The sequence below is a fragment of the Eubalaena glacialis genome, chromosome 11, assembly GCF_028564815.1.
Source record: "Eubalaena glacialis isolate mEubGla1 chromosome 11, mEubGla1.1.hap2.+ XY, whole genome shotgun sequence".
Classification (NCBI taxonomy): Eukaryota; Metazoa; Chordata; class Mammalia; order Artiodactyla; family Balaenidae; genus Eubalaena; species Eubalaena glacialis.
In genome coordinates this window covers 96,270,661-96,289,470 of record NC_083726.1, presented here as the reverse complement: position 1 = coordinate 96,289,470, position 18,810 = coordinate 96,270,661, and the positions used below count along the sequence as shown (strand labels likewise).

General features: G+C 38.3%; 1 protein-coding gene and 1 pseudogene across 5 annotated transcripts in view; one reads left to right on the top strand and one right to left on the bottom strand.

Moving 5' to 3' along the window:
- Positions 1-4,947: 4,947 nt before the first annotated feature.
- Positions 4,948-18,810, bottom strand: part of BCAT1 (branched chain amino acid transaminase 1) — a 105,650-nt gene continuing 91,787 nt past the window's right edge. For all 5 annotated transcript variants that reach the window (XM_061206358.1, XM_061206357.1, XM_061206360.1 and 2 more), the window contains 2 exons: positions 15,490-15,564; positions 4,948-5,909 (listed from right to left, as the gene is read on the bottom strand). In XM_061206358.1, the coding sequence (XP_061062341.1) occupies positions 5,868-5,909; positions 15,490-15,564 (117 nt within the window). In that variant the 3' untranslated portion in view covers positions 4,948-5,867. The remainder of the gene's footprint in view (positions 5,910-15,489; positions 15,565-18,810) is intronic.
- Positions 9,367-10,200, top strand: LOC133101307 (MARCKS-related protein-like; annotated as a pseudogene).

Below are 18,810 nucleotides of genomic sequence, written 5' to 3'. Positions count from 1 at the left end.
TCATGAGAGCCAAGGCTTATTTATAAAATGTTTATTTCTTTCTACTTGATTATTCTTAAAGATAATCTCAAGAATCACGACACAACCAGAGAAATTTGAGACAAGCAATGGCTGGGGCTTTTTCATTACAATCAGACTTAGATGCAAGAGAACACATTCTAAAAATTCCATAGTTAAGCTGGTATTCTCCCATTTCTAACTATAAACTGATTTAAAAACTACTTCCTCACACTACTTTTCTCTCAGCCACCATATCAAGTAAGCACAGATTCTTCAGCATAGGGGGTTAGGCTCCATTTATTGGCTAACTATGGGATCATGCATTCTTTTACGTCAACAGGGGACCATCTGCAGAATTTATAGGTGCATACAGATTAGCCAGCTTATCTTTAAAATTTCATTCAAAATCTACTTACTGCCATATTCTTGAATACCAACACTCTTCAAACACTTATCAGTGAAGTAGAAATTGAGGCAGGTTATTTGTATTCCTTTCTCGACCTTGAGAATGACTTTAATGACCATTGTGAAATTAACTTGAGGAAATAGCAGCATGTTGTACATTTTAGTTAAAAACAAAATGATAATAATTCAACTAATTTCCAAATCAGTTAACCTTCACCAAGGAAAGGGGGATGGTGGCAAATAGTATTCCCAAGGGGAAAAAGAAGTCACAATCTACTCCTTGCCACTTATTCTTTTATTCAGTCTCAAGAAGCTTCACAGATCTTAAAATAAAATGGTTGAAGAAATGACATAATAGATCTTATAGACTATGCAATTATAAAGTCTTAACCATATTGGTAGTAATCTAAAGTAGTTCCCATGTAACATGACCGTTGGATCATTATCTCAAGGTTATCTGATAAGCTGGCCACTATATTTAGTCACTTTCTAATTGGCACTATTTGTACTTGGCACCTATGTTGAAAGCCGAAGATCCCGATGGCTGGCAGAATGAGGAAAAAGAGTTCTCTTGGACAGCACAGAAGCAAGTTCGACTTTTTGCCTTTCTTTCTCTGCTACCATTTGTTCTTCCTCTGACATCTTCTGTAGTTACAATTGTCTCCATTCAATGATGGGTAACAAGGAACCTAGCCATCGTGACAGTGGACATGTAGAGAAAATACATGTCAATGATAATACATTTTAATTCATTCCCGTATCACAGCTCACAATTTTTACCATCCCAACAGTGGGTTCCATAGGTAGAACATTATGTAACTCATGTTTTAGACCTTATTAATCGGTATGTGGTATGCAAAACATACTTTCAGACAAAGTATACAAAGATTATTTAAAACTTCAATACTTGTATCCAGCAGATTTTAAAGACCACCTCATTTGCTAAGACTGAATTTCATGCCTTTATCATTCACTAAAGCAAATATGTTTACATATATCTGATCCCAGGGAATTATTTACCTCCAAACACTTGATATGTTTCTATTCTATTGATATGTTTCTTTATCACTTCTTCAAATTAATATCTGAGAAGTTTTTTACTATGGTATGTATACTGAAGATGGAAAATAAATCACTTTCTTCTACCTTTGTATTTTTAAAAGAACTTTCTGGCAATGATAAAAAAGAATCTCTTTGCAATACTTTAAATGGCCTTTCTTTTAAAACCTCAAACTGTGAAAACCTGTTTAGTATTAAAGTTAGTCTTCCACCTGCTATTTTCTGAGTAGCTGTAATCCATCATTTTCAAGCCAACAGTCTCAACAGTTTGATTCATAATTGACAGTTTCCAGAAAAAGTCACTCTAGGAACATTTTGTTTATTTCAATAATACCTGACTTTGAGTTTAAGATCAGCAAGGATGCTGTAATTTGAGGTGTTCTTTTGTTAGATGTACCATGACAACTTAACATCGCTCCAGAGGAATGCAGTTAACAAATGTACCAGGTTGGCAGTAAACAGTAAACCGGGAGGTAATTCACACCAAGAACCCCTAAATACTAATCTACTGAGTAGTTTCCCACGAGAGGAAAGAAAGGAATGGAAAAAAGGACATTATTTCTTTTAAAAATGAGATGAAACTGTTTGTGATTTCTTGATAGCACATCGATAACAGATGTGCTCTGACCTTTGTCTCCTTATCATCTAACTGTATTAAATATTACTTTTATATCTAAAACTTCAAGTAGGAGAGTATAAACTCCATGAGGGTAATGTCTGTATACTACTTATTTTCTAAAACTAACTTTCTAATCCCTACTGTGAGTTGTGTTAGACACATATTTGTGGGTACTCGATCAACATTTATCAAGTTAACTGATCCAATTAATTATAATCTCTGTGATCTTTGTCAATTAATAAGTAATGCTTATTGAAAGAGTGTACTCTCTGCCTCCTCTTGTGAGGAGATATCTGGAAAACAGACAGCTGAACAAATTCTACTTGTGGCAAAACAAAGTGATAGGTGTTATAAACATCTACTAAAATTATGTACCAGGATTACTATTCATAACTTAAGTTTTTGCATATCCTAAATCCACATTAAAGGAATAATTCTTTGATCCTATTTAGAATCAGGACATGAAATCAAAGATCCCTCTTACAATGTTTCTCTAACCCCTGTCTAAGCTTTAGTGCATCTCATGAATGTTTATTGCTCTAAATATTTTAGAAAATATCACTCATTGAAAGTGAATGAATGTTGTCGTTCCCTGCTTAAAATAGATTTTTCCCAATCATAAGGGTAAAGTGAACATATAATTTTAAAAAGGAACTTTTAAAGGAAAAAGAATACAGTGATTGAGCACTAAGTGGGAATGGGGAAAATAAATAAGCTGGCAGCTAATTTTATAGCACAAACTCCCTAAAGCAGAGCTGAAACCGAAGCTTTATTAAAAAGTTCCTACAATTCTTTTGACCAAGATATACTCATTAATTGCCTTTAAGTGCCCCAGAGTACTGTGATTTCAGGAAAGCTAGATATGATGAAGAGTTTTCACCCAGGGTGTATAATGTAGGCTTCCCAGATCTTCAGGAGGGCTGACATTGCCAAGTTATATAATCGATGTGCCATTGCGCTTTCTTGCTACCTCTGATCTTTTTTTTTTTCCTCGTGACAATCTTTTGAGAAAAGAATAAACGGTGTTTACCAGGTAGAAAAAAAAAGTGATTCCCTAACAAGTTTTCTCAGTCATTTATTCCTCTTTCCCTTTTACTTTTCCTCTGTCCTTTTGAAAGCAAAGGTTTTATTAGGTATTACTAGTTTATTCAGTCCTGCAGGTTCTGGGGAGCACGATACACATCCCTGGAATGGACTCTCCTTTTGGTGTATCATGAGTTGAATCCTTGATAAATGACTGTAACAAAGAAAATTCCTAATAGCGAATAGCTTTAGGAAATGCTCAGGTTTTGTCTAATGCCTGAAAGCTTCATTTTAAAATCTTGGTTTCTACTGATGTGTTTTGAAAAAGGCTGATGAACTTGGTCTGAAATGTAAAAACTGAAAAAAAAGTGGAAGGAAGAGAACACGCAAAATAAGTTAATCATTGTCATTTTAAGTGCCACCAGTTCTGTTTATATTCATGCACGTGTGAATTGTTGAATCCCATTTGATCAACCCAATTAAACATTAACTAATTGCAGCCAATTATGCAAATATCAGCAACAATATTAATTTGTTGATCTTTTTGAGCAGATTAGCCTCACATGTTCCTAATGCTAGCCTATCTTACGCCTTAAATGATCAATTAGTGTTACCATAACTAAGTCTTGAAGAATGGATAATTGCCTAGTTATAATGTGCCACTCTTGCTGTATTAATCCACTGCAGTTAAACAAATAGTGCACAAGGAAAAAAGATGTGCAGATGTTCCCTTTAAACCTATTTAACAAGTTAGTGTCAAAGTCAATTTCCTGTCTTATTACTTAAACGAGAATGGCAGATTGTGTTCTCTGTTTTAGGAGACCTTGTTTCCTTAAATGTACATCCTTCATCTTCAGAGTCTGGTAGAAAGGGCTTAAAATGCTCTTAAGGTTTGATGAAAGAAATCACACAGACATAATGTCAAGACATATTGTTCTCCAACTCTTACAACGAACATGTCTCGCCATACTAAATTCAGAGATGCAAAGTATAAAATGTATTTGTGGCAAATAGATGATTTCCATTTCTCATAGGAATGTTGAGTCTGGTTATTATGGGCTACTTGACAGGTTAGAATTAACTTAAGTCATTTCTAGACTACAATATTGAAAATGAGGTCCCAGGATTTAGCCAAGGCAAATGTATACTCTTAGAATGCTACTTGGTGAACAAATTTGTGCAGAGGATAGTTAAAGCACTTCAGCCCTACCTAAAAAGAATAGACTCTCCCAAGACTTCAGATCGCCAATTAAAAGCCCCCTAAAAGATATTTTTACCATTCCTTTTCATCTTATACTTCCCTCATTTTCATTTTACCGTTCCTATCTAAAAAGACTCTATGGCCAAAAGTCTTGGAAAAGAATCAAAGCCCCATTTGCTATGTGTTGCTAAATGCCTTAAGGAAAATTTTCCAGCACGTCAAAACTTTTAGAATTTTTTTCCTTGCTCTGAAAAGAGGATGAAGTATGATCAGCAAGATGAAAGTTATTAGGACTAAAGGAAACCAAAATATAATGTCTGAGAGTTGACCTTCCAAGGGTAAATGTTTTCTATCAAGATTTGACTTTCTCCTAGATAAACCAGGATACAATTTTAACTCATGGCTCCTAAACAAGGAAAATATCATCTATAATCACTCTCCCTGTACCCTAACCATGTGCTTATCCAATCCCCATCCAACAAAAATGAGCACCTATAAAACCAGAGTATAAAAACCAGAGTATATACCTCTTTGCTTTCTATCAAAAAACTAAATATGATTTATTTTGTATTTAACACAACATTTATGTGTTTAACACGTAACATATATCATTTCCATTTGGTTGATATGGTATCACGATCTCTCTAGAGCTATTACTTTAATTCCAAGACAGTCTTCAAATAAGAAATCATTCCTCCAACAAACTATGACTCTGAGCATCTCTAATGACTTAGCAGTCCATGGAAAATAAAGACAATATGAGGTAAATACAAAGTCAGAATCAATCACAAATTCTAATAAAGAGATTTCACAATATAGAAACAAAGAAGGTACACTTCTATAGAAGGTACATGTTCGTTCATTCATTCCTTGTTATGTGCCAGGAGGGGGATACAAAGATCTATAAGGCACAAGACCCTCAGGTCTTGTAGTGAAGCCTGACCGCTGACTACAACACAATGTGGAAAGGGCAGGGGTGTGCCTTGCTGATGCACCAGGAGAACCTGGCGCAGACCGTGACATCAGGAAGGAGGGAGAGATTTTCCCTAAGATGGACTTAGGGGACCTGGAAAGAAATATGAGGGGAGGAAATCCAGTTTCTCAAAGTCTTGATTTAAAAAAAAAAAAAAACTTTCTGAGGATGAAGATGTGTCCCAGGAAATGGTCCCTATGAAATTTACTCAGATCAGCTTTCAAACACAAAAAACACTCACTTGGTTGACGAGCAGAACGTAACTTATGCTAAAGAATAAACACTTTTTTATCTGATTGAAGTACCAAGGGAAGCACTCAGGTTATGGAGGAAAATTCTGCGCTTAGATGGCTTCCATTCTCATCTTTCTAGAGAAGGCAAGGTAAGCTTCTAGGAGCAAGTTTATAAACTACCACTGGATGATTGCAATTCATCTTCTCTGGCATGAGGAAACAATCGCCCTGGTAACACTGATAATACAAACTACATTATGCACAACTAAAAACAGGTAGCCAAAGAAATTTCTCATAATTCAAATGCAACAGTCTGTCCCAAGAGCACACAAATGATAGCCTGTTCTTTTCCATTCAGGATACTGTGATTGTCCAGTCACTCTCTTCTCTTCCGTACTACAACAAAAGCAAGAAAACATGTTTCAGTGTAAAAGCTCACAGCGCAGGAACAGCTTATAAATAAACTTAATGACATAACCAACGTTGTACAAAAGGTTCACTTCTGTTTTGAACATTAAAAGCATATTCACATTGAAAATAAGACTATGTGTAAACAAATACCTGGAAAGAATCACAAATTTTATAATTATTGTGGAGCTCAGGTTTATAGCTGGTATAGGTCCCTTACATATGCCTTTTCATTGCCATTCTGTATTTAGCTTCTCAGATCATGTCCCCTTTCCACATGAATTGCCTCTTTAGTACTAATATAACTTGAGTTGAAATGAACACAAACATCAGAATTCCTGAACTGGAAAGAACATTAATGACCATCTAGCACGCAGGGGATGAGCCACATAAGTGGGGCTCTGGATTTCACTTCAGAGCAATTCCACTTCTACTGGTTTTACATAGTGGGATTCCAGGAAAGGTTTCATTTGTAGAAAATTTCTATGGCTTAAAAATCAAGTGTGAAGAGCAATGAACTTTTAAGCCCAGCTTCTCATTTAAGGACACTGAGGCTCAAGGAAACTCTTTAAAAAAAAAAAAAAATTTTATTGACGTATAGTTGATTTACAATATTGTGTTAATTTCTGTGGTACAGCAAAATGATTCAATTATACATATATATATTCTTTTTCATATTCTTTTCCACTATGGTTTATCACAGGATTTTTTTTTTTAACTTTTTATTTTATATTGGAGTATAGCCGATTAACAATGTTGTGATAGTTTCAGGTGCACAGCAAAGGGACTCGGCCACATATACATGTATCCATTCTCCCCCAAACTCTCCTCCCATCCAGGCTGCCCCATAACATTGAGCAGAGTTCCCTGTGCTGTACAGTAGGTCCTTGTTGTTTATCCATTCTATATATAATAATTTGCATTTGCTAACCCCAAACTCCCAATCCATCCGTCCCCCACCCCACTGCCCCCCTTGGCAACCACAAGTCTGTTCTCTTCTAGGAAGCTCTTAATCACAGCCCAGTTCTGCCTCTGTGCAATGCTATTCCTTCTACATCACAATGTCCATGTGCTGGGTGCCTCTTAAAGAACTTTGAAGACCTCAGAGGGGACTTTCCTGGTGGTGCAGTGGTTAAGACTCCATGCACCCAATGCAGGGGGCCTGGGTTCGATCCCTGGTCAGGGAACTAGATCCCACGTGCATGCCGCGACTAACATTTCATATGCCACATCTAAGGAGCCCAAGAGCTGCAACTAAGGAGCCTGCCTGCCACAACTAAAGATCCAGCACAACCAAATTAATTAATTAATAAATAATAATAATTAAAATAATTAATTTTCATTATTAAATATTTTAATAATTATTAAAATAATTAATAATTTTCGATATGAAAATTATTAATAATTAAAGTAATAATTGTTATTAAATAATTAATTAAGATAATTAATTATTAAAATAAATAATAATAAAATAATTTTAAAAATAATAAAAAATAATAACAACTAAAGATCCAGCACAACCAAATTAATTAATTAATTAATAATAATAATTTTAAAAGACCTCTATCAAATTGGTAAAAAAACTGGAAGCCAGGAATGGGTCCACCTACAACCTTCTGGTTTACATGAAAAGGAGAATGAAGGAAGCCCAATGACTATAAGTGACTTGCTTAATCCACATCAGAAAGGGTTGCCTAAAGACAGTGGCCCCCCACTGTTGACTCTGTTGATTAATGATGAACGCTGGATAAAACATTCCCAAATTCTGCCTGATTTATAGATGGTGGCGACACAACTTAGGAGTAAGAGCAAAATATATATGTTTTATTTTTCTTATGTGGATTCCCATTAATACATCAGACACTTTAGTCATTAATAATAATTGGGCGTCAGCATATTGACATTTTAGCAGATCTTGTTACAAAACTTATGATTCATGACTACTATAATTTCATCTTGAATCTCACCAGTTAAAAGTGAATTTGCTTTCAGTTAGTTGTTTTAGTTTTAAAAACAGTCAAGATCAATTTTCAATACGACAGTCATAGGCTGTGTAATTCTATGAACCTGCAGAATATGTTAAGGTTTCTCTCTCTCATCCTATAATTTATGCTTTTATGTAAAATCATAGCATTCTGAGATGTATCCAAGAAATGTGATAATACAGGTAATTCATAATATCTAGACCTAGGTGGTTAACAATCACCTTTCATTTCAATGATGGATAATGTCATTTAATTTTCCAAGGCAAAATAACTCAGAGTAGAGATGACAGATTTTAGCAGGGATAGAAATTTTTCCTCAAGAGGTGTCCAGAGAAGCAGGGGCAAGAAAACACTCATCTGCATGAGCCAGGCTGTCCTTATACCACTGGCAGTTTCGTTAACACAACCATAGTGGCAGTCCCACACCTTTAATGTTTGCAACGCAGCAAATCAAATCGAGCCTGTAGGATGGTCCTTTGAGCCCATGTGGAAGGCTCAGTGTGATGCGCAGAATTTTTATCTTTTCATCAATTCCAATTAGAACACTGAACTAAAACATGACTAATGACAAGCTTACTACTTGCATTCAATGCATGTACAGCAAATTTTACAAGGCCTTTGCTAAAATACTTTTTACATTCAGCAGAAAATTCTTAGCAACATAAAAGGTGAATCTTCCCATCAGGTACTTACTCTCCACAAGGCCAATAAAAATATAACCAGCGTTGCTCACCAGGTAGCACTTTGCCATCCTGGTTCTAAATCGCATTGATGGCCATGCAAAGCTCTGTGATCCCATAACAAGGGCAGAAGTGTGGATTAGGGAACAAGGAGGGGCTGGGAAGCTGGTCAAGGGACTGAGCCATCAAGGCAATCTGGAATGTTTACCAAGTCTGCACACAAAAGGGGTGGGGTTCTTTAACTTCCAGAAGGAAAGTCATCAAGCTGTTCCACTGAAAACAAGAAAAATACAGTAACAACTAATGGTCATTTATTCTTACAAAGTTGTAGCCACTGGTGGGAAAACAGATTTTTGAAATTCTATCTGGTGATGTGCAATCAACACAGATCCTGCTTCTATCCCATTCGGCTTCACTTATTTTAAACTATTGAAGATGTCCACCTCTGGGTCTTGACAATCACTCCTCCCACTTTCAGAAATGGTAATAGCAGCACTGCTAGTTAGTCTAACATGCTACCCTGATATTTAAGACCCGGGTTCCAGCTTTTATCTGATCTTGACAGCAGTCTGGATGCGAATCTCACTTTGAAAAGACCTAAATCAGATTCTCTGAAGGTTTTTTTGAAAACTAATTTGATATTATTCAAGACCTTCCTCCCATCTCTTCTCAGAATGTGTTAATATGCAAAGGGCAACATATTTTTACTCTTTAGTACTTGCTTGGTGTGTCAATCACCCATTCATTCCTTTATTTAAGAAACATTACTGAGTATGTACTATGGCCCAGGCCCTGTACCTAATACTAGGTTTACCAAAAGAGAATAAAACAATGCCCACCCTCAGACAGCCACAGAACAAAGATAAGTGTGTGACTAATTAGAACATAATTTAAAGGTCATACGTGGGGCATCCTAGCGCGGAGCGGGGCTGCAGCTCGGTCTCCCCCGCCAACCCTCCCCCTCAGGCGCCATCCCTCGCCGGCCAGGCCCCCCGACCGATCGATACGATCCACTGCGGCGCGAGCCCGGGGAAGCTCACAGGCAGCCAAAGCTCCAAGGCTCCCCGCGGCGACGTGACCGCCGAGGAGGCAGCCGGCGCTTCCCCTGCTCAGGTCAGCGGACAGGAGGACGGCCACGCGAAAAGCCATGCAGACTCATCCCCCAAAGGTGAAGGGGAGTCGCCCCCCGTGAACGGAACAGAGGAGGCAGAGGGGGCCACTGGCGATGCCATCGAGCCGGCACCCCCTAGCCAGGGCGCTGAGGCCAAGGGGGAGGTCCCGCCCAAGGAGACCCCCAAGAAGAAGAAATTCTCTTTCAAGAAGCCTTTCAAATTGAGCGGCCTGGCCTTCAAGAGAAATCGGAGGGAGGGGGCAGGGGATCCGTCTGCCTCGTCACCCACAGAGGAAGGGCAGGAGCAGGAGGGTCGGTGCCTGCGGCGAGGAAGGCACTGCCCGGGGGGGAAGGCTGCCGCCACCCCTGAGAGCCAGGAGCCCCAGGCCACAGGGGAGAGGCTGGTGCTGCCTCCAAGGGAGGAGACACAGAAGAGGCAGGGCCCCGGCGCACAGCCAGCCACCGCTGGGGGCCCTACACCAGCGAGCGGGCAGAAAGAGTAGCTGGGTGAGGGCAGGTGGGTGATCTCTAAGCTGCAGAAAACTGCGCTGTCCTTGTGGTCACTGCCTGGACCTGGTGCCCAGAAAGGAAGGGGCTGTTGCCCCTAGCCACGTTCCCTCTCCTCTTCTCCCTCCTGTGGATTCTCCCATCATCCACCTGGTCTTCCCCTTAAGGCTGGTTGAAGATGGTCCCTTGCAGTTTCCCAAGTTAGGTTAGTGATGTGAAATGCTCCCGCCCGTCCCTACCTCCTTCCCTGTCCCCACCTGTGCAGAAGGCAATTGCTGGTTTTCTTCCCCAATTCTTTTCCAGGTAGGTGTTGTTTACTCCCCAAATCCCTGAGCCACATGTAGAGGTGGTTACACTCCCAAACCCTGAGTGTCCAGCCTTCCCCTGTTGAGTTTTTAGTCTCGTGCTGTGCCTAGTGGCCCCTGGGCTGGGAAGGACACTGCCCCTGTCTTGGTGTGTCTAGGTTTTTATAAATGTCTTACTCAAGTTCAAACCTCCAGCTTGTGAATCAACTGTGTCTCTTTTTTGACTTGGTAAGCAAGTATTAAGCTTTGAGGTCGAGGGGAGGTATGTAATGTGAAACAACTTCTTGTTGTCTTTTTTTTTCCCCCTCCCATTGTTGTAAATAACTTAATGGCCAAACCCCAGATTTGTAATTTTTTTTCCCCTAACTGCTAAAACCATTCTCTTCCACCTGGTTTTACTGTAACATTTGGAAAAGGAATAAATGTCATCCCATTAAAAAAAAAAAAGGTCATATGTGATCATCCCAGGGGCCATGGAAGCTGGAGGATGAAGCAGCATTTAAGTGGGTGAATATGTGTTTGTACTGGGGGAAAGGGACACTGTTCAAGAGACTGAAAAGATTCCTAAAGGAGATGTGACTCGAAGGATAACCAACACCTTATCAAGTGGGAAAACTGTAGAAGATACAGAAAGGCAGAAAGGAAGCAGCAGAGAGCAGAGCATATTGGACGACAGAGAAGACCCCAAATGGCAGCGGCAAAGGTGAATATGATGGTAACCGGAATAGCAAAGAGCAATGGGAGAGAGAGGAAACATGGGCAACATGGCGATGTTCTCCAAGTTCAAGTTTGGTTAAGTATGAACACAGAAGTGTTTTTCTTTGTTGCATTAAAAAAAAAGAAGAAATAAAAAGAAAAACAGGACTTCCCTGGTGGCGCAGTGGTTAAGGATCTGCCTGCCAACGCAGGGGACACAGGTTCGAGCCCTGGTCCGGGAAGATCCCACATGCCGCGGAGCAACTAAGCCCGTCCACCACAACTACTGAGCCTGCGCTCTAGAGCCCGCGTGCCACAACTACTGAAACCCCCGCGCCTAGAGCCTGTGCTCCACAAGAAGAGAAGCCACCGCAATGAGAAGCCTGCGCACTGCAACGATGAGTAGCCCCCCGCTCACCGCAACTAGGGAAAGCCCACGCGCAGCAGCGAAGACCCAAAACAACCAAAAATAAACGAACAAACTTATTTAAAACAAAAACAAAAGAATCCTGTCATCTGAAATGTCCCCCTCCTAAGAGGTATTTGTAGGGCAATCTAAGACCCAGGGAACTATGTGGATAATTAGCCAAATGGGATGAACACTCAACCTCAGAGATTCTTACTTGTATACAGAAGTACACAAGTTAAATAAAAATCAGATCTGTGGTTAAGAAGGTATTTTCCCCCTAGGTCACACTGTAGGAACCTTGAGGTTTCTTGGTTGTTGTTGCTCTCTTCTTCAATTCACCAGAGCACTTTGGAGCAAACATCACATTTCCATGCAATGTCAAAGAGATCAAATGTAAAACATGATGCAATTCTACGCTTTTTCCTCAATAATTATACTTCAATTATTTTTCTTGGAGAGAAACAGACAATTTAGTAGCTTGGCTGACAGCACCAATTTGCCAGCTTGTAAGAGAGTAATTTCGAAACTGTAAGTTCCATGCCCACAGGCACAAAATAATTGAAGAAGAACAAGAAGAATCTAAGAGGTGGTCTTAGATTCCAAATGGATGGTCCTTTGTTACTTAACAATTTGGAGCAGATTTGGTGCTTCTGGTTTGTAGTTTAATTCAGAATCCTTGTATTATCTCATGTATCCCCTTGTTTCTTTGTTCAGTATGGAGCTCTGAACGTATCGTTAGTTTTTAGGGTTACTACCATTTATACTTTACTACCTAGAGTATTAACTTCTTGGCCACAGCACCAAGTTATATAGAGCATATACACAGGTAAGAGGAAAATGGTCTATTTCTTCTCATTTTCTGCTTCATATATAACTTTTATTTTTAAACCTTTTGATATGGTCTCACATTTAAATTGAATAAATTTGTCTTTCGTTTATATCAGTGTGCTTTGACCTCTCCAGTTTTTTGGTCACTTTTTCCACTACTCGACCACCAGCACCTGGAACTGCCTCTGGCACACAGTTTGTGCTCAGTACTATGTATCTGTTGAATGAATGAATCAAAAACATTCACTTCCGTCACCTACATTCCTGGCTTCTGTAATCTTACTTTTTTTTTTTTTTTTTAAACATCTTTATTGAAGTATAATTGCTTTACAATGGTGTGTTACTTTCTGCTTTATGACAAAGTGAATCAGTTATACATATACATATGTTCCCACATCTCTTCCCTCTTGCATCTCCCTCCCTCCCACCCTCCCTATCCCACCCCTCTAGGTGGTCACAAAGCACCGAGCTGATCTCCCTGTGCTATGCGGCTGCTTCCCACTAGCTATCTATTTTACATTTGGTAGTGTATATATGTCCATGACACTCTCTCACCCTGTCACATCTCACCCCTCCCCCTCCCCATATCCTCAAGTCCATTGTCTAGTAGGTCTGTGTCTTTATTCCCATCTTGCCACTAGGTTCTTCATGACCTTTTTTTTTTTTCCCTTAGATTCCATATATATGTGTTAGCATACTGTATTTCTTTTTCTCTTTCTGACTTACTTCACTCTGTATGACAGACTCTAACTCCATCCACCTCATTACAAATACCTCCATTTCATTTCTTTTTATGGCTGAGTAATATTCCATTGTATATATGTGCCACATCTTCTTTATCCATTCATCCGATGATGGACACCTAGGTTGCTTCCATGTCCTGGCTATTGTAAACAGAGCTGCAATGAATATTTTGGTACATGACTCTTTCTGAATTACGGTTTTCTCAGGGTATATGCCCAGTAGTGGGATTGCTGGGTCGTATGGTAGTTCTATTTTTAGTTTTTTAAGGAACCTCCATACTGTTCTCCATAGTGGCTGTATCAATTTACATTCCCACCAACAGTGCAAGAGTGTTCCCTTTGTAATCTTACTTTTAAAAATGCTCTTTCTGAGACCTCTTGTAATGACTTTGCATCTCGCCACAAAATTGTCTTTGGGCTTCCTTTACTCATACTTTAGGGTTCTGGGGCATATATTTTGTCACCATCTCAACGGGGATGACACACATTTCTGCTTTTGCCTTCCAAAGCTTCATGATTATATCAGCTCAACACCTCTACTTAGCTTTTTCTTCTAATTCCTATTTAACAGAGTTTAATTTTTCCCTCAGCCTCTTTGACTACTTTTCCTTTTCTTTTAATACGTTACAACCAAATCCATTAAGTTTAAATTTTCTTATTTCATATAATTTCTAAGAAGTAATCCTGAAATCTCCTGTTTTATGTATTAACAAAAACTATAGACTATAGACTGAAACATGCTTTTCTGTACAATATGTTCAAGAAAATTCTCCAAAGTAATCTTTCCTTATCACTATAGCCACACTTCTTCCCCTCTTAAAAAATCTTTCAACTTCTGTTTTGGATAAAGGCTTTCACAATCTAGCCAATTATATAATTTTTTGTTCTGTTTATGTTTTTTATTTGAGCAAAATACTAATAACTTATCTACTTTCATCAGATTTACCCAGACAACTCTAAAAATAAAAATACATGAACCATCCATGCAGAAATTTTTATTAAATTTCTTCGAATTACTTTGGATTGCTTCTATGTAGAAACCAACTCTGAATAAATTTTGTCTTCAATGTTAAGATACTCCTTTATTTAGCCTACAGAAAATTCCTATAGAACACTTCTATTGAAGAGTGTAAGACAACTCATTGGTTCTAAAAGCACAATAATTCTTTTCTTTTAATGCTATAAATTTTACATAAAAGTTGCCAAGTCTTCAAAAAATAGCATTTTCATCCAAAGTCCTCTGTAGGGACCTGCTGCTTTCCCAACCAACTTTACATTTTTGCTTACTTTTTAAGACCCCACACCATTTGATGTCACCCAATCTATCAAACTTTGTTTCACATTTCAATATGAATCTCAGCTCCCGCGGGTATTTTCACTGACTGGCAACGATGGCATCCGGGCTCAGCAAACTTTAGAACAATATCTTTTATAGGTGACCCAGGTTTACCTGGTATATGATATGTCTACCTAGAAAGACGCTTAACTGCCTGATGACATTACTGTAGATTGTTGCTCAGAAAAAATAGGCAAAACAAAGTTAGCAGTATTAAAAAATAGGTGTGCACACTCTTTGACCTGATAATTACAATCCCAGGAATTTATCCTAAGGAAAAAATCAAGGATGCACTGTTTATAATAGTGAAAGAATTTCCAACAACTTAAATGTTCAATAATAAGATTTCTTTAAAAATTATGGTATATCAACATAGTGGAATTTAATTAAACTTTATACGTAGAATTTTAAAATTTATTGATACGAAAAAGCAAATGATTTATTAATTGAAAAAAAACAGGTTAACAAAATTATGTACGATTCCACTCTCAGAAAAATATCTATCTAAAAATACATGAGTGCTTACAAAATACTGAAAGTTGAGATATCAAAAGTTAACAGTGATTTTATCTGTGATGTAATCACAGGTAATATTAGTTTTTTTCTGTGCTTTCTTCTACTTTAAAGTCTTTTCTTTTATAAGAAGTCTGTTATACTTTTCATGAGATTTTTAAGTGTTATCAAAATTTATATACTTTTTAAAAATGTTAAGTAATTGAGTCCTTGACTATATATATATATATTTTCCCCCCTTCTTTCCTTCAGTTTTTGTTTTTTTTTTTAAACTGTGTATCTTTTTTCTCATTTCTGCTTTGCTCATGCCCACACATACTATTGGGAACATCTTCCTTAAATTTAATTTGTTGACCTCAGATGGTAGCACTTACTCTCTTCTCTCCACTGAAGTATGATTTGGTTCTAGGCTTTGAATGAAAAAGAGACAGCATTTTAAAAATAGAAGCCCTTACCTGAATACCAGTCAATTTGTCCAAGATGCGGCTTGCAAGCTTAGGCCCATTCTCCATAGTTGGGATGTGTATAGTCTATGAAAGAAAACAAGACACGAAATCATTTGAGGATATTCATGTACACAGTAACAACAAGTAAGAAACTCAGCAATTTTACTGAAGTAAGGAATGGCACTATGGTAACCTCATTATGGATGCTAGCTCCTTATGCCAAAGACTCTTTTCTATTCTGAATTTGAATAAAAATGAACTAGCCAGTGATAGGTTGTTCGTTTCCTACCAACTGATTTCAGGGCACAACTGGTTTATATGTCAGCCTTCAGGCTGATTTGAGGAACCAATGAGAAGCAGGGGTACCTAGAATAGGGGCTAAACTTAAAGAACCCTACCTCTTCCAGCATCCTGAGAATCTACGAGGATGAATGATTAGCCTCCACATCTAACCCTCTTGGCAGGGAATGAGACCTCAAAAGACAGTGTGCCGCAAATTAAAGCAAGTCATTTCAGGGACATAAAGTGAAGCAAGTCCATGTCTTCACAAAAGGGGCTGCCAAATCTGTCTGTTCTAAGCCAAACTTCCAGGGGCCACAAATTCCACGAAGTTGGACAGCATGGTTAAATTCAGGGCACACAGATTTTATGTGCCCTAATTTATACTTTGAGTCATGCCCATTCATGCCTCGCTGGCTTGCAGGCTTTTGATTGATTTTAGTAGAGAGTCCGTACTCTTACTTTTCTTATTATGCCCTTTAGGATAATAGGATAATTCGATGTACCTTTTGGCTCTGAATGGCCCCCTAAAACAAAACCATAAAAATGTGTTAAAGTTTATTAACTTCCTTCTAGAGGAGAAGTAATAATTGGACTTTAAAAATCTGACCTAATGACAATTTTAGTTCATTTAAAAAGTGGGCTGATAATATATTACCTAGATATTACCATAGTAAAATGTGAGCATTCACATATAATAGAATAATTCATCTCCCTTGAAAAATCAATCTGTAGATGGAATTATGTCAGGAGCCAAGTTTGAAAATCTCAAGCAATGAAGCAACCACCATTAAAATTAGCAGGAAAAAGAAAAAATCAATCCACCCAGCTGAGGAAAAAATAATTATAATGTTGAATTTAAAAACCAATAGAATAGAGATAAACCCATGCACATATGGTCACCTTATCTTTGATAAAGGAGGCAAGAATATACAATGGAGAAAAGACAGCCTCTTCAATAAGTGGTGCTGGGAAAACTGGACAGCTACATGTAAAAGAATGAAATTAGAACACTCCCTAACACCATACACAAAAATAAACTCAAAATGGATTAAAGAAATAAATGTAAGGCCAGACACTATCAAACTCTTAGAGGAAAACATAGGCAGAACACTCTATGACATAAATCACAGCAAGATCCTTTCTGACCCAGCTCCTAGAGAAATGGAAATAAAAACAAAAATAAACAAATGGGACCTAATGAAACTTAAAAGCTTTTGCACAGCAAAGGAAACCATAAACAAGATGAAAAGACAACCTCAGAATGGGAGAAAATATTTGCAAACGAAGCAATTGACAAAGGATTAATCTCCAAAATATACAAGCAGCTCATGCAGCTCCACATCAAAAAGACAAACAACCCAATCCAAAAATGGGCAGAAGACCTAAATAGACATTTCTCCAAAGAAGATATACAGATGGCCAACAAACACATGAAAGGATGCTCAACATCACTAATCACTAGAGAAATGCAAGTCAAAACTACAACGAGGTATCACCTCACACCAGTCAGAATGGCCATCATCAAAAAGTCTACAAACAATAAATGCTGGAGAGGGTGTGGAGAAAAGGGAACCCTCTTGCACTGTTTGTGGGAATGTAAACTGATACCGCCACTATGGAGAACAGTATGGAGGTTCCTTAAAAAACTAAGAATAGAGCTACGTTATGATACAGCAATCCCACTACTGGGCATATACCCTGAGAAAACCATAATTCAAAAAGACACATGCACCCCAATATTCACTGAGACACTATTTACAATAGCCAGGACATGGATGCAACCTAAGTGTCCACTGACAGATGAATGGATAAAGAAGATGTGGCACATATATACAATGGAATATTACTCAGCCATAAAAAGAAACGAAATTGAGTTATTTGTAGTTAGGTGGATGGACCTAGAGTCTGTCCTACAGAGTGAAGTAAGTCAGAAAGAGAAAAACAAATACTGTATGCTAACACATATATATGGAATCTAAAAAAGAAAAAAAAAAAAAAAAAAAAAGTCATGAAGAACCTAGGGGCAAGACGGGAATAAAGACGCAGACCTACTAGAGAATGGACTTGAGGACACAGGGAGGGGGAAGCGTAAGCTGGGACAAAGTGAGAGAGTGGTAGTGTATATATGGACATATATACACTACCAAATGTAAAATAGATAGCTAGTGGGAAGCAGTCACATAGCACAGGGAGATCAGCTCGGTGCTTTGTGACCAGCTAGAAGGGTGGGATAGGGAGGGTGGGAGGGAGGGAGACACAAGAGGCAAGAGATATGGGGATATATGTATATGTATAGCTGATTCACTTTGTTCTAAAGCAGAAACTAACACACCACTGTAAAGCAATTATACTCCAATAAAAATGTCAAAACCCACCCCCAAAAAAAAAACCAATAGAAGGGACTTCCCTGGTGGCGCAGTGGTTAAGAATCCGCATGCCAATGCAGGGGACACAGGTTCGAGCCCTGGTCTGGGAAGATCCCACATGCCTCGGAGCAACTAAGCCCATACGCCACAACTACTGAGCCTGTGCTCTAGAGCCCATGAGCCACAACTACTGAGCCCGTGTGCCACAACTACTGAAGCCCACGGGCCTAGAGCCCGAGCTCTGCAACAAGAGAAGCCACTGCAATGAGAACCCACTTGCCGCAACAAGAGAAAGCCCACGTGCAGCAATGAAGACCCAATGCAGCCAAAAACAAAAACAAAACAAACAAACAAAAACCCAAAAAACCAACAGAATTTGTATTTATTATGAGCAATTTAAGCCAATTCACATTATAAAAATAATACCCACATGCCTCTGAATTATGAAGTTAGATGACGATGTTAATCATAAGTATTGGAGCTGTGTTGTAAAGAGGAAAGTAAAAAAACTAACAAGAAAATGGATGTACAGCACACATAAACAAGATTAATTTACTAGGAGGAAATTTCTTCTAACTAAATGCTTGAATTCCTTCTGAAAGATTTTAGTAAATGCATCAGGTTTGCCAAATGAAAATTTTTTATGAAGTAGTCTAATTAATGATGATGATGATGATGATGA